The sequence below is a fragment of the Procambarus clarkii genome, chromosome 30 (genome assembly GCF_040958095.1).
Source record: "Procambarus clarkii isolate CNS0578487 chromosome 30, FALCON_Pclarkii_2.0, whole genome shotgun sequence".
Taxonomy (NCBI): Eukaryota; Metazoa; Arthropoda; class Malacostraca; order Decapoda; family Cambaridae; genus Procambarus; species Procambarus clarkii.
This window is the reverse complement of record NC_091179.1, coordinates 5,546,783-5,562,381: the sequence shown is the minus strand read 5'-3', so window position 1 is coordinate 5,562,381 and position 15,599 is coordinate 5,546,783. Positions and strand designations below refer to the sequence as shown.

General features: G+C 44.1%; 1 protein-coding gene across 1 annotated transcript in view; it reads right to left on the bottom strand.

The window, feature by feature from the left end:
- Positions 1 to 3,027: 3,027 nt before the first annotated feature.
- LOC123765599 (glutamate receptor ionotropic, kainate glr-3-like) overlaps positions 3,028 to 15,599 on the bottom strand; it is a 44,426-nt gene continuing 31,854 nt past the window's right edge. The window contains exons 7-8 of the mRNA XM_069333578.1: positions 6,706 to 6,884; positions 3,028 to 3,229 (exon numbers count right to left, since the gene is read on the bottom strand). Coding sequence (XP_069189679.1) covers positions 3,028 to 3,229; positions 6,706 to 6,884 — 381 coding nt within the window. The remainder of the gene's footprint in view (positions 3,230 to 6,705; positions 6,885 to 15,599) is intronic.

Here is a 15,599-nt window from a genome sequence, read left to right as displayed (position 1 = left end):
CCACTCACTATCAACATCCTGTACTACAATACTTAGGATTATTGAAATATGCTGGAGCTCCTCTTGTCTGCGTCTTGGGAAAGAACTTGGCATAAGAACTTGTGTGTGTGTGTGTGTGTGTGTGTGTGTGTGTGTGTGTGTGTGTGTGTGTGTGTGTGTGTGTGTGTGTGTGTGTGTGTGTGTGTGTGTGTGTGTGTGTGTGTGTGTGTGTGTGTCTGTGTGTGTGTGTGTGTGTGTGTGTGTGCATACATGTTTCATTGAGTAGTGCTCTTGCATCTGGGTTTAATTGGAAGAGGAGTTCTCCAAAAGTCATCTTCGTTTAAGGTGAAGAAAAATAAATAAATAACTGTAGACTGTATTACACTTATTATGAAATTACACAACGTTTAGAACCAACATGTTCATTCTCAAGTGATAGGAAAGTACAAAGCATATTGGATATATACCATTAGGGTGGTCAGGTGTAGACAAATATACCAATACAAATGGGTCAAGAATAAGGCATAAAGGGGAGGCGTTAAAGTTGCATGAAAAAAGGCGAAAATGGGGTCCGATTCACATACAAAGATTAACCAGATATAGTGGGCGTGGCATGTTGAGCAGTGTCTTCTATGTTGGCATCTTGATGTTCCAGTCTTGTTCTTACTCTCATGGTGGGTAGCGTGAATAGTTCCGTAATTTGGGTATTTATGGTGGGTTGTTCTATTTTCATGTGGATTGCTTCCTGCTTCCTTCCAAAACCCAGGATTACATCCTGGGTTTTGTCTATTATACATGTGTTTTTATTCAACATTTCTTTTCTTAGCGTGATGTCATAGGCTTGTCTCATGTGATTTTTTGGGGCACCTGATTGAAGATGACCGGTGAAACGTCTCGTCAGCTTGGTCGACGTTATGCCTATGTACTTAGACTTAAGGCTACATCCTTCGTCGGGGGTAAGTGTACATATATACCACCTTTGACTGTTGTATAGGGTTCTCCGTCGGTTTTGGACTGTTTTAATAAGGAGGTCGGTAGTCTTCTTTGTTTTACAGAATATGATTAAGTCTATGTTTTGATTAGGGATTATGCTTTTTACTCCTTTATGGATTATTTCATTCCTTATTCGTTCGTCTTTTTTATGTTCACTGTGCATGGTTGACTAGTAATATAATTTTATTGAAGGTGTTTTGGTTTCTGTTCTTGGTTCAGGATTGTACCATCGGTCCAGGTGTCGTCTTATAGTAGTGTTTATGTCTGTGTTGCTATATCCATTGTTCACCAACACCTGAGTTATTCTTTCAAACTCTCTACTCACGTTGCTTCATTCAGAACAGTGGCTAAGGGCTCGACGAATATAAACGTTGAGCACAATGTCTTTGTATCTTTGGGGGCACTCACTCCTACTGTTTAGGCATAACCCAATGTTTGTAGGCTTAGTATATGCGCTGGTGCTTAGCGATGGTTCTGTTTTTGTTATTAGTACATCCAGGAATGGCAGACTATTATTTTCACTATTTTCATATGTAAAATGAAGTACTGACTCTCTCTCTAGATGGCTTTTTAGGTCGGTTAGTTCATCTGGGTCTTTTACTATGAGGAGTATGTCATCTACACAAAGGCAGTATACAATTGATTTTTGCCTACTACTGAAGACTTTCTCTTCGATGGTTGCCATGTAAAAATTAGCGAATGACACTCCTAAAGGGAAGCCCATTGTTACCCCATCTATTTGTAGATACATGTCCCCTTGCGGACTGTTGAAGTGGTTCCTTCTTTGTACATGCCTCGAGAAGGCTCTTCAAGTGTGGCGCGGGTGTGTCTAATTTGGGGGTACTCTCGTCTGTATATACTGTGTCCAGTATCATTTCTATGGTGGTGTCGACTGGGACGTTGGTGAATAGGGATTCGGCGTCCAGTGAAGCAATAATTCCATCGGGCTGTGTAGTTTTGAATATTTCTAGGAAATCTACTAAGACGAGGAGCAGCAGTGGGCGAGGTTCTCCCCCAGCAGGGTGAGCGTGTTACTGAGGCGAGGAGCAGCAGTGGGCGAGGTTCTCCCCCAGCAGGGTGAGGAAGGTGTTACTGAGGCGAGGAGCAACAGTGGGCGAGGTTCTCCCCCAGCAGGGTGAGGCAGGTGTTACTGAGGCGAGGAGCAGCAGTGGGCGAGGTTCTCCCCCAGCAGGGTGAGGGTGTTACTGAGGCGAGGAGCAGCAGTGGGCGAGGTTCTCCCCCAGCAGGGTGAGGGTGTTACTGAGGCGAGGAGCAGCAGTGGGCGAGGTTCTCCCCCAGCAGGGTGAGGAAGGTGTTACTGAGGCGAGGAGCAACAGTGGGCGAGGTTCTCCCCCAGCAAGGTGAGGAAGGTGTTACTGAGGCGAGGAGCAACAGTGGGCGAGGCTCTCCCCCAGCAGGGTGAGGAAGGTGTTACTGAGGCGAGGAGCAACAGTGGGCGAGGTTCTCCCCCAGCATTGTGAGGAAGGTGTTACTGAGGCGAGGAGCAGCAGTGGGCGAGGTTCTCCCCCAGCAGGGTGAGGAAGGTGTTACTGAGGCGAGGAGCCGCAGTGGGAGAGGTTCTCCCCCAGCAGGGCGAGGAAGGTGTTACTGAGGCGAGGAGCCGCAGTGGGCGAGGTTCTACCCCAGCAGGGTGAGGAAGGTCTTACTGAGGCTAGGAGGAGCAGCAGTGGGCGAGGTTCTCCCCCAGCAGGGTGAGGAAGGTGTTACTGAGGCGAGGAGGAGCAGTGGGCGAGGTTCTCCCCCAGCAGGGTGAGGAAGGCGAGGCCGTATCCAAGAAACATAAGGTAAAAGGCGCCTTGCAGGTGGTGGAGCCCCAACACAATTTCGCTGTTTTCGTCCTGCTAATAAGAAGATGAAGTATTATTAATATAAAGACTATATATAATAACATATAATCTATAAGCATATAGAAATATTATTAATAATTTTTGTATATACTTGCTCCTAGAAAATTACTCATAAAAATTATTTATGGTATAGGGAATTATAATACAAATTTCAGGTCATTTAATGCCCAAATGCATTAACATTACTTTAAAAAGATATCTCAACAGTTGACTTAAGATATAAACCGGCCTTGGGAGTGTCCTGTCCTGCCAGGGTGGCCGAAGACGCTCCTGCCCTCGTCTGTCTGATCTTCTTGGCTATTACATCGTTGGTCCAGACGCCCATTATCCCAGTGTTCACCAGCCGGGCCATTAGGGTACTGAACCTGGTGTAGAATGGTGCTCCCTTTCTGTAAACACACAATATTATCTCAGGGGTCCGCCACGTTGTCAGAGAATACTACAGACAGCACCATAGCAAACATAACAACATTCCAGCAACACAAGAGCAACGTTGAGTAACATTACTGTAAGGTTTTCTGTTTGCTGGCAATTGCTTCCTGATAAATATATGTATAATACATGAAATAAAAGCTATTATTTTAAAAACACCTGTGATACGAAGGTAATTACATTTATGCTCATAATCATTAATTCATGTTATTGTGTATCTAGACCAGACCACACACTAGAAGTTGAAGGGACGACGACGTTTCGGCCCGTCCTGGACCATTCTCAAGTCGATTGTGATGAGGACAGGTAGGGACAGGCAATAAATAGGCAAGAGAGAGCTGAGGAGGAAAGTAAGGTGTAGGGGATATTAGTAATAATGAGAACTGCAGAAGGCCTATTGGCCCATACGAGGCAGCTCCTATTACAACCACCGAAGGAGATAGTAATAGGAATAAGAAGAAGAAGAGGATAGCAAGGGAGTGTAGGAGAAGACAATGCACAGAAAAAGGGAGAAGAGAGAAAGAAAAGGAAAGAGAAAAAGAAAGAAAATGGAAGGGGTAAGCTTATGTTAAGTCACGTTTGTTAGAAAGATTAGAGCATTTGAGTATATACTGTGAAAGGGAAGAGTCCACAGCAACAAAGCCAGGACTCAAGTTCATGTTGGGTACATTGTGTATAAGAGCCGATTCTACAAGATGGCGTCTGTGTAGAGTAGAGGCAGGAAAGATTATTTTGGAGGAGGACCAATCAATGGGATGATTAGAATCCCTCACATGGCAGAAGAGAGCATTGTTAGTGTCTGCAGACTTAACACTTCTCTTATGTTCTTTAAGTCTGTCATTCAGTGTACGGCCAGTTTCGCCAAAGTATTGGAGAGGACAAGATGAACAGGAAATAGAGTAGACACCAACAGCATTAGAAGCAGGAGGAGCAGTGTGAACTAGATTACTACGAAGTGTGTTAGTTTGTCGAAAGGCGAGTTTAATGTCAAGAGGACGAAAGGTATTGGTAAAAGTTTTGAGTTCAGATATGAAGGGAAGGCATAGTACAGTGCTACTAGTGTTGGAAGCAGGTTTAGGATGAAAGAAATTTCGTTTAGCTTGAGAGTAGGCACAGTTGATGAAATGCAAAGGATAACCAAGGCGAGAGAATGATTTCTTTAACCGCAAACTAAGACAGCTCTCTAGTCATTGCCCTCCTGACTTTGATCTCATTAAACGTTTCCGTGTCATCTGCCCTTCTCTTCCATATTTCTATGGTCTTCCTAAGACTCATAAACCTGGTGTTCCTCTTCGTCCTATCATTTCTTCACGGGGCTCTGTCAGCTATCCTCTTGCCTCCTGGCTCGCTAAAACCCTGACACCTTACCTTGGCACTTTTTTCCCTGCCCACCTTCGTCACTCTCAAGACTTCATAGAAAGGCTGCGCCTGCAACCCTCTTGTAAGATGCTTAGTCTTGATGTAGACTCTCTGTTCACTAATGTTCCGCTCGATGACGTTCTCTCTTTCCTTAGACAGAAGGCGTCAGAGGGCCTCCTTCCTCTCCCACTTCCCACTGACGTTTTCCTCGATCTCATTAGGCTCTGTGTTGAATCTAACTCTTTCTCTTTCAACGGTAAATATTACACTCAAACTTTCGGTGTCGCTATGGGTTCCCCTCTCTCCCCTGTTCTTGCTAATTTCTACATGGAATACTTCGAAACTGTTCTTCTTCCTTCTATTGACACTCGTCCCTCTCTCTGGCTTCGCTATGTTGATGACATTTTTGCTTTATGGCCTCATGACCTTAATCTTTTCCAGCCTTTCCTCGCCTCTCTTAACAATCTGGCTCCTTCTATCCATTTCAAAGTTGAGTGGGAATCTAATACCCTCCTTCCTTTTCTTGATGTTCATGTTCACATCTCTGTGTCTGGGTTCTCTTTCTCTGTCTACCGTAAACCCATGCATAGTAGCATGTACATTCACTTCTTTTCCTACCATCCTCCTTCTGTTAAGAAAAGTGTCCTCGTCTCTCTCTTCCTCCGCGCTCTACGCATCAGCGACCCTCAGTTTCTTGATTCTGAAATTGCCTTTATCTACAAATCATTCTCTCGCCTTGGTTATCCTTTGCATTTCATCAACTGTGCCTACTCTCAAGCTAAACGAAATTTCTTTCATCCTAAACCTGCTTCCAACACTAGTAGCACTGTACTATGCCTTCCCTTCATATCTGAACTCAAAACTTTTACCAATACCTTTCGTCCTCTTGACATTAAACTCGCCTTTCGACAAACTAACACACTTCGTAGTAATCTAGTTCACACTGCTCCTCCTGCTTCTAATGCTGCTGGTGTCTACTCTATTTCCTGTTCATCTTATCCTCTCCAATACTTTGGCGAAACTGGCCGTACACTGAATGACAGACTTAAAGAACATAAGAGAAGTGTTAAGTCTGCAGACACTAACAATGCTCTCTTCTGCCATGTGAGGGATTCTAATCATCCCATTGATTGGTCCTCCTCCAAAATAATCTTTCCTGCCTCTACTCTACACAGACGCCGTCTTGTAGAATCGGCTCTTATACACAATGTACCCAACATGAACTTGAGTCCTGGCTTTGTTGCTGTGGACTCTTCCCTTTCACAGTATATACTCAAATGCTCTAATCTTTCTAACAAACGTGACTTAACATAAGCTTACCCCTTCCATTTTCTTTCTTTTTCTCTTTCCTTTTCTTTCTCTCTTCTCCCTTTTTCTGTGCAATGTCTTCTCCTACACTCCCTTGCTATCCTCTTCTTCTTCTTATTCCTATTACTATCTCCTTCGGTGGTTGTAATAGGAGCTGCCTCGTATGGGCCAATAGGCCTTCTGCAGTTCTCATTATTACTAATATCCCCTACACCTTACTTTCCTCCTCAGCTCTCTCTTGCCTATTTATTGCCTGTTCCTACCTGTCCTCATCACAATCGACTTGAGAATGGTCCAGGACGGGCCGAAACGTCGTCGTCCCTTCAACTTCTAGTGTGTGGTCTGGTCTACATACTTCAGCCACGTTATTGTGACTCATCGCCTGCTTATTGTGTATCTAGTTGGTGCCTCTTGAAGTTGCAGTGCCATGATAGTTTAAACCGGGGATGAGTTAGTAACTTGTAAGTTCTCTAAGGACCATTTAAAAGACTGGTTCTTCAAGGTGATTCTAACTCAGAAACTGCATAGTGAAACTACACACACGTGGTGCTTGGTTATACATGTGACACTTACATGGCTCCACACGTGTGGCACTTGGCTACACGCGTGTGGCACATGGAAACATGCATGTGTCATCCCATGTCTATTACACTTGACATTTCAAGTTATTACTCAATATATAGATCTTATATATAATATGTAAAGTATGTGTATTAACCCCCTCCCAAACATCGTCACATATACACTCTACCTACAACGCACTCACCTGAATCCCCAACCATAGTCCGGCAGGGAGTAGACTCCACTCTGGCTGATGTAGAAGGGAATCTGTCCTCTGGCGTCAGCGTAGAGTGAAGGAACCACTACAGTCAAGTGGTTCTTCATGCTGATGTAGGCGTACCTACCAGCCTGCACCTTGGTCAGCCCCTGGTCCAGCTCCAGCACCTGGTGTCCCAGTATTTGATGTGAGTATTCTGGTAATGATCACTGTTATGGGAAGTGTGCAGTGCATGTGGAAGATCGGATTAGGATGTTATTGGAGCAATTCAAATATATTTTACAAAAGTTGTAATAAGTATTTTCCTTTTTCTTCCAGTTATCCTTTATTGTAATCACATTATAAGAGGTGTTTATGTAGTTTCTAAATCAATTTAAATGTAAATAAGGAAATTAAGTTAATATAATATTTAGAGGCCTGTCTTATATATTTCTTTCACATGGGCACTTGGAGGACTCGATCCGCCGACCCCACGAGCGTCAAGCAGAAGCTCTATCGATTGAGCTCTGAGTATGACTTCAAGTGCCCAGGTAAATGAAATTGTTATCTATATTTTTATATCTATCTATCTATCTATCTATCTATCTATATATTATTATAGTTTTTGTGTTGGTGGTGTTGTCGTCGTTGATCCTTCTCTACGAACAACCCAACCCACAACTCGGTAGAGTGCTTATACCTCACTAGGAGATCACCCTTGGCGCTTCTGGCTTTTGGAGAGGGGCTCAACGTCACACGTTTAGGGGATGCGGCTCCAACACTTAGCCTCGTTGTCACGTGCACACACCCACTCGAGTCGCTGTGACTCCCCACTCTCTCCTTGTGAGATATGATCTCCTCAATCCCCTATGACTTACTAGTATTACCTTCTACCCTGTCCACAGCAGTGGTTCTTGGTTCTTTCTCTCTCTCTCTCCTTCTTTACTACCTCCTGGGAAGCCTCACTAGGACAAGGGCAAACACCAGCAAATTGGGATACATTTACTGGACAAAGCACATACACGATACGTACACACATATAATAATAATGAATCCTATACTCTATAATATTACAATCAGGTTGCACTCCAACACCATCAGAACTCTATCATCAGCTTATCAAGTGGTATCCTATCTCCTGGTTCACCACCTGATACTATCAACCTCCTCAAGTTGATCAAGTCTACATACACTGTTGCACCATCAGCAAGAGAATATATATATGTATCTATAAATGTGTACAAAGAAAATCAGCATTTGAATGCAATAACATATATCAGTATATATGTTCATTGATACACAATAATGATCAATCGATCACTCTATCAGTCCTAGAACGCATACGTCTGTAGGTAATCCAGCCTACGTCTGTAACTCTAAACTTCAGTGTAAAACACTCCTTGACGTAAGAATGCAAACAACCACTCACCTCTCACTGCGTCTTGCACGTTAATGACAACCAAACACTATCAACTCCCTACAATTAATCCACCAGAACTTCCCTTCCACCTCTGGAAGTTCACTACCCTGATATCTTCAGGTTCTTCTGGGCTTAACTACCAGGATCCTCTGCAGCTCCTCCAGGCTGCTACCATGAAGTTTCCTTGAGCAACTATGGTGCTTCACCCTTCTGCTAGGGTCCTCCACAGCTATCTTGGCTGCTACACCATGAAGTTCCCTCGAGTAACTATGGTGCTTCATTACCTCTAAAGAAGCACGTGACACTCCTCTTCACTGCTTCTCCTCACAGCTCGAGGTTTTCTGCTCCACTACCTTGGACTCTCATCAATTACTTCATCTGGGCTGGCTTCGAAGTTCTCAACAACTTCTTCCCCAAAGACAAACCTGCAACCCATCGACACTCCAATAAAAATGTTTCCCCTTTAACCCATAAACAAAAATAATCACACAATATGTTTGCCTCAAACCTCTATCTGTCCTCTACATACAGTGAGAGTGGACTCCCCCATTTTGGGCGGGCCCATACTCCACCTCGATCGGTGGGCCTCACTCATTCCAGGAGGGGCCTTCGTCTGGAGCTCTCAGTCACCTGCCAGCGCTCAGAGGGGATGGACGTCGCTCCGTGTTCCTCCCTCTCCACTCTCTTATTTTAGGCTTCCTGCCTTATCAAAACATGTCTAACTTATAAATAAACATCGCTACTGTCGCTGGGCACACGACCAACTACAAGCAATCACTATGCCACGGCCCACAATAATGTCTCTGAGCGGCTTAATTCTCTTCTCGTCGACTAGGACTTGAGACCACAACGTTCCCAGCTCGATTCTACAGCTGGCACGTCTACACACTTCTCTTCTCTTCGAGATATATCACTAGGGGTTCCCTTCTGACGGGAGCTCAACGGAACGCGGCTTTCCCCTTGCGATGTCTGGCCTCAAGTGAGGTCAAAACCCTCCAGAAGCGAGCCTCACGCCTCCAGCAGAATGTCCACATCTCCTAGCCAGTCATTTATCTGTTTTCTTCTTCATTGCCCATAATCTCAAATTGTTATATATATCCAAGCAACTATTTTACATATGTGTTATCACCTCAATATTTGCTAGACCTTCTAATCAGGTCAGGCTTGATGAATAACTCTCAAGGAGGGAGACTCGTTTCTCCTGCAGGCTGAGATCATAACACTCCCCTCCCCTTATTTTGGAGAGTTATTCCAGTGGCAAAGCTCGGGATAATACATCCGCCACCACACTGTCTCGTTTTTCAACCGATTGGTTCGATCGGTTGATCTACTTACGGACTCCCTTAGGAGTTTACAATTAGTTCGTTGCTCCTTGCAACATCTGGCTCACAACTCGCCAGAAACATGATCTTCTCACAAACGATCTGACTTCTCTGGCACCTCTTGGCTAGGCTGTCCTCCTTGGACGCCTGCACTCCATCGGTCCACTCTACTTATTGTTTCCACCCTCCGTTTCCTCGTCTTCTTCTCTTCACGTCCAGAGTCAGACATCTACTGTCTGTACCTAATCTGTCGTCTTCACACTTCCATCTACTGCCGTTATACTTTCGTCTCCTGCCATCATACTTCACTCCCTCGTCTTCACCGACGATCCTCCCTTTCGTCTCCTCATTTATCCGAGACCTCATCCTGTTTGATTTCCATCGAGTCCTCGGCTTTCTTCTATTCCTCCATGCATGCATCATCATCCTCTTCCCACACTTCTCACCTCTATACCACTCCATTTCTTCTCCTTCAACTCTTCTTCGTTCCCTAAAAGTTTCTTCGAGCACTGTACTATAGCCAACAGCACTCGACCGTACATGTCGCTCTACCTCTCCAAGAGTGCTCGTAAGCATCTCTCCACACATACTGTCTCTTCCCCTTTCATTTTCTCGGCTATTACTTTTCTTCATTATCTCTCCTCCACGTTGTCTGTGAAACATGTCAACTCCTGACAGCTTTCACAACTTAACTCTACTCTCCATATGCCTCTGTGCTCGTGGACCACTTGACGCTCTACTATCGTCCTCCGTATGTCCACATCCTTCCTCATTTCTACTCAGCACAGTTGCATTCACCTTCCGACCCTTAATTTCGGCATTCTGGGCTCTACTCAGGTCCATTCTCTTCACATGAGTCTTCTTCGGCTGGGTCATCTTCACTTTTGACCTCACCGAGACTTCATTTTCCTGGGCTGGGCCTTCATCAAACAGCCACACTATATATCTACGTCGATATCTTCTACCGGTTGAATCGACATTGTCTTATATTCTCCAGCATCTCCCTCGTCGGCCACCTCTGCCTTCGTCACTACCGAGACCGGGTTTTCAATGACTTGGCGGTCTCCTGACTCATCTCCTCGGATGTCAGTCAGGTTCACACTCTCAGGTGTCCCACCCGTGCCGTGGCCTTCTGGGCTCTCCTCTGGCACAGTCTCCGCTATGACTCTTGGCAACACCTTTGTCCCGCACAAGTCATTTCCCAGGATCACTTGGACTCCTGGAACAGGTATGTCGGGGCAGACCCCCAACATCACCTCTGCCGACACATATTCCGACCTTAGCTGGACAGTACATACGGGCATGTCACTCTCAGACAATAACCCATATACCCTCATCTTACTCCTGCCAGCTAATCGTCGATCATTCCCAATCAGGCTTCTCGCAATCAAGCTCTGATTAGCTCCGGTATCTCTTAAGATACCAACTTCTACCTCAGGTTGGCCTCCTATACTGATCCAACCTTTGCTCATGAACGGCCTATACCTCTCGTTCACTAAGTTCGCTCTCTGTGGTTTGTCTCGGAACACATTAGTATATTTACTTCGGGGGTCACAACTCTTTTGCCCTGCCGACAGTCTCGCATCACGTGACCCAATCCATTACAATTGTAACATCTCACCTGGGAAAAGTCTCTTCTATATGTACCAGAGTAGCTCTGACTCTGCCCACTCGTATTGGAGTTCCTCGGGCCAGACGTACTACTTGTACTCTGTAGAGCTTTACTGGACTCTTGATTCCCTGGATAACGATTAGTTTCTCGTTTGGCTCCTCCATCCACACTCTCAGACGAAGTGCGCGACCTACTCTTCTGAGTTTTAGGGTACCTACGTGTATCTGCCCATTTATCAAAATTCTTCTCACCCCAGACTCCTCTGGGATTTTCATAATTTCTTCCTCCCCAGACTCTACTGGGTCTGCTATTGCTGCATCTCGCCTCGCTTCTCACTCTGTTCTCCCTTAAGCTCTTGTACGCTTCAGTAATCATATCCGCCCTATCTGCGGCATCTTTCACCTCCTTTATCCCTGCTTCTTGGATCTTGAACTTTGTTTCGGGATGCATCATCTCCAAGAACTTCTCCATGACCATCAGTTGCTTCAGGTCAGCGTAAGATCCAACTCCAGTAGCCTCAATCCACTTATGGAATCGTCTTTCCAGATCTCTTGCTGTTTCAGCAAAAGTACACGCTCCAACCTTCAATATCTCTCTGAAGCGCTTTCTATAAGCTTCTGGGGTTAACTGAAACGAGCGCATAATGCTGCTGTTTACCGTGGCATAATTCTGGCACTCTTCCAGTGACAATTGGGTGTATGCCTCCCTGGCTGCACCGGTCAATCTTAACTGGACCAGCTGGGCCCATTCCTCCTGTGGCCACTCCTTGATCCTGGCTACTTTTTCAAAGTGTTCGAAAAAGTTTTCTGCCTCTTCGGGAACAAACAAGGGAATGTCCTTCTCCCTAACCCTAACATCTGGTGGGTGTGATACCTGGGTGGTGCTCTCTGGCACCCATGTTCAATCCTTTGTTCAACCAAGGTTCTGTTCGCTTCTATCTGCATTTGTTTTGTTCTCTCTTTTTCTTTTTCGACCTCTAGTCTTGCTTTCTCTTTTTCTTTCTCCATCTCTAGTCTTGCTTTCTCTTTTTCTACCTCCAGTCTGGTTTTCTCTTTTTCTACTTCCAGCCTGGTCTTCTCTTTTTCCTTCTCGGCTTCATTTTTCATCTGGAGTTCTAATTTCATCTTTTCCAGCTGGGACTGTCTCTCCTTGTCCTCTCGTTGTTGCTGCATCTGGAGCTCTAACTGGAATCTCTCCAAGCTCCTATTTCGGCTACTCCTGCTACTGCGGCTGCTCTTGCTGCTCCTACTCGATCCCTGGGGTCTCACTTCATCCTGCCCATCGTCCTCCTTTCCACTTTCAGCTCCTTTTTGGGCTCCTTGCTGTGCCGCTTCACTTCTGGCTCTCAACTGTCTAAGGATCTCATCCTTCATCCCCGCTACCTTAGATGCTTTCAACCTAATGCCACATTTTTCTGCTATTTGTTTCAATTGATCCCTCGTGCAACCTTCCAAGTCCTCAGGCTTGCCTGACTCCACAAACGCTTGCACCTTATCCACCTTTGTCCTGTGAGTCTTCCCAAGAGAGAGAGTATACACCTGTGGTCACACAGTTTATCTATTTCAGCAAGGGTGTACAAATCCACTCTTGGACAGGGTGTGGGTGTGTCAGTTCACTATCCCGGACAGGCCCCCAATTTATTATAGTTTGTGTGTTGGTGGTGTTGTCGTCGTTGATCCTTCTCTACGGACAACCCAACCCACAACTCGGTAGAGTGCTTATACCTCACTAGGAGATCACCCTTGGCGCTTCTGGCTCTTGGAGAGGGGCTCAACGTCACACGTTTAGGGGATGCGGCTCCAACACTTAGCCTTGTTGTCACGTGCACACACCCACTCGAGCCACTGTGACTCCCCACTCTCTCTTTACGAGATATGATCTCCTCAATCCCCTATGGCTTACTAGTATTACCTTCTACCCTGTCCACAGCAGTGGTTCTTGGTTCTTTCTCTCTCTCTCTCCTTCTTTACTACCTCCTGGGAAGCCTCACTAGGACAAGGGCAAACACCAGCAAATTGGGATACATTTACTGGACAAAGCACATACACGATACGTACACACATATAATAATAATGAATCCTATACTCTATAATATTACAATCAGGTTGCACTCCAACACCATCAGAACTCTATCATCAGCTTATCAAGTGGTATCCTATCTCCTGGTTCACCACCTGATACTATCAACGTCCTCAAGTTGATCAAGTCTACATAAACTGTTGCACCATCAGCAAGTGAATATATATATGTATCTATAAATGTGTACAAAGAAAATCAGCATTTGAATGCAATAACTTATATCAGTATATATGTTCATTGATACACAATAATGATCAATCGATCACTCTATCAGTCCTAGAACGCATACGTCTGTAAGTAATCCAGCCTACGTCTGTAACTCTAAACTTCAGTGTAAAACACTCCTTGACGTAAGAATGCAAACAACCACTCACCTCTCACTGCGTCTTGCACGCTAATGACAACCAAACACTATCAACTCCCTTCAATTAATCCACCAGAACTTCCCTTCCACCTCTGGAAGTTCACTACCCTGATATCTTCAGGTTCTTCTGGGCTTAACTACCAGGATCCTCTGCAGCTCCTCCAGGCTGCTACCATGAAGTTTCCTTGAGCAACTACGGTGCTTCACTCTTCTGCTAGGGTCCTCCACAGCTCTCTTGGCTGCTACACCATGAAGTTCCCTCGAATAACTATGGTGCTTCACCACCTCTACAGAAGCACGTGACACTCCTCTTCACTGCTTCTCCTCACAGCTCGAGGTCCTCTGCTCCACTACCTTGGAGTCTCATCAATTACTTCATCTGGGCTGGCTTCGAAGTTCTCAACAACTTCTTCCCCCAAAGACAAACCTGCAACCCATCGACACTCCAATAAAAATGTTTCCCCTTTAACACATAAACAAAAATAATCACACAATATGTTTGCCTCAAACCTCTATCTGTCCTCTACATACAGTGAGAGTGGACTCCCCCGTTTTGGGCGGGTCCATACTCCACCTCGACCGGTTGGCCTCACTCACTCCGGGAAGGGCCTTCGCCGTCGGGAGCTCTCAGTCCTCTGCCAGCGCTCAGAGGGGACAGACGTCGCTCCGTGTTCCTCCCTCTCCACTCTCTTATTTTAGGCTTTCTGCCTTATCAAAACATGTCTAACTTATAAATAAACATTGCTATTGTCGCTGGGCACACGACCAACTACAAGCAATCACTATGAACTGGCTTAACTCGTGCTTACCACAGATTGTCTAGTCGAGGGCGCTCCTCCCTCTGACGAAGCTTGGTCAGGGCGCTGCCACGGCCCACAATAATGTCTCTGGGCGGCTTAATACTCTTCTTGTCAACCAGGACTTGAGACCACAACGTTCCCAGCACGATTCTACAGCTGGCACGTCTACACACTTCTCTTCTCTTCGAGATATATCACTAGGGGTTCCCTTCTGACGGGGAGCTCAACAGAGCGTGGCTTTCCCCTTGCGATGTCTGGCCTCAAGTGAGGTCAAAGCCCTCCAGAAGCGAGCCTCACGCCTCCAGCAAAATGTTCACATCTCCTACCCAGTTATTTATCTGTTTTCTTCTTCATTGCCCATAATCTCAAATTGTTATATATATCCAAGCAACTATTTTACATATATGTTATCATCTCAATATTTGCTAGACCTTCTAATCAGGTCAGGCTTGATGAATAACTCTCAAGGAGGGAGACTCGTTTCTCCTGCAGGCTGAGATCATAACAATATATATATATATATATATATATATATATATATATATATATATATATATATATATATATATATATATATGTATATATATATATATACATATATATATATATATATATATATATATATATATATATATATTTATATATATATATATATATATATATATATATATATATATATATATATATATATATATACATACATACATATATATATAAAATGTAGAATATAGTTGTGCATTAATTGGCAGCCAATTAATGCACAACTATATTATACCCACCTCAAGACTCCGCTCCAATATAGAAGCATCAAGAAATATGGACCAATAGGCTTTCTACAATCACTTCCATTTCAATACCCATTGTTTCGTGTTCTGTCTTGTGTTGATGAAATTAATACCCTATTAAATACCACCTCACCCCATCCACCTCACTCAAATGTAGATATAAACAAATCGGAGATATGTAAGTTCTATTCAGTTGTGTATGTGTAAAGTCTTTGAAAATGTAATAAGTTTTACGAAACGCGCTCAAGTGTCGCGTCAGACTAGAAATAAAAATGAATTTTGGAGAATTGATTTTTGAATTTCCTCCAACAGTGAAAAGAAATGTACGAAAGATTGAGAAAATTCGTGTTAGAATTATTAATCTTACTGTTTCGGTCATATTTAGTAATATATATATATATATATATATATATATATATATATATATATATATATATATATATATATATATATATATATATATATATATATATATATATATGTATATATATATATATATATATATATATATATATATATAT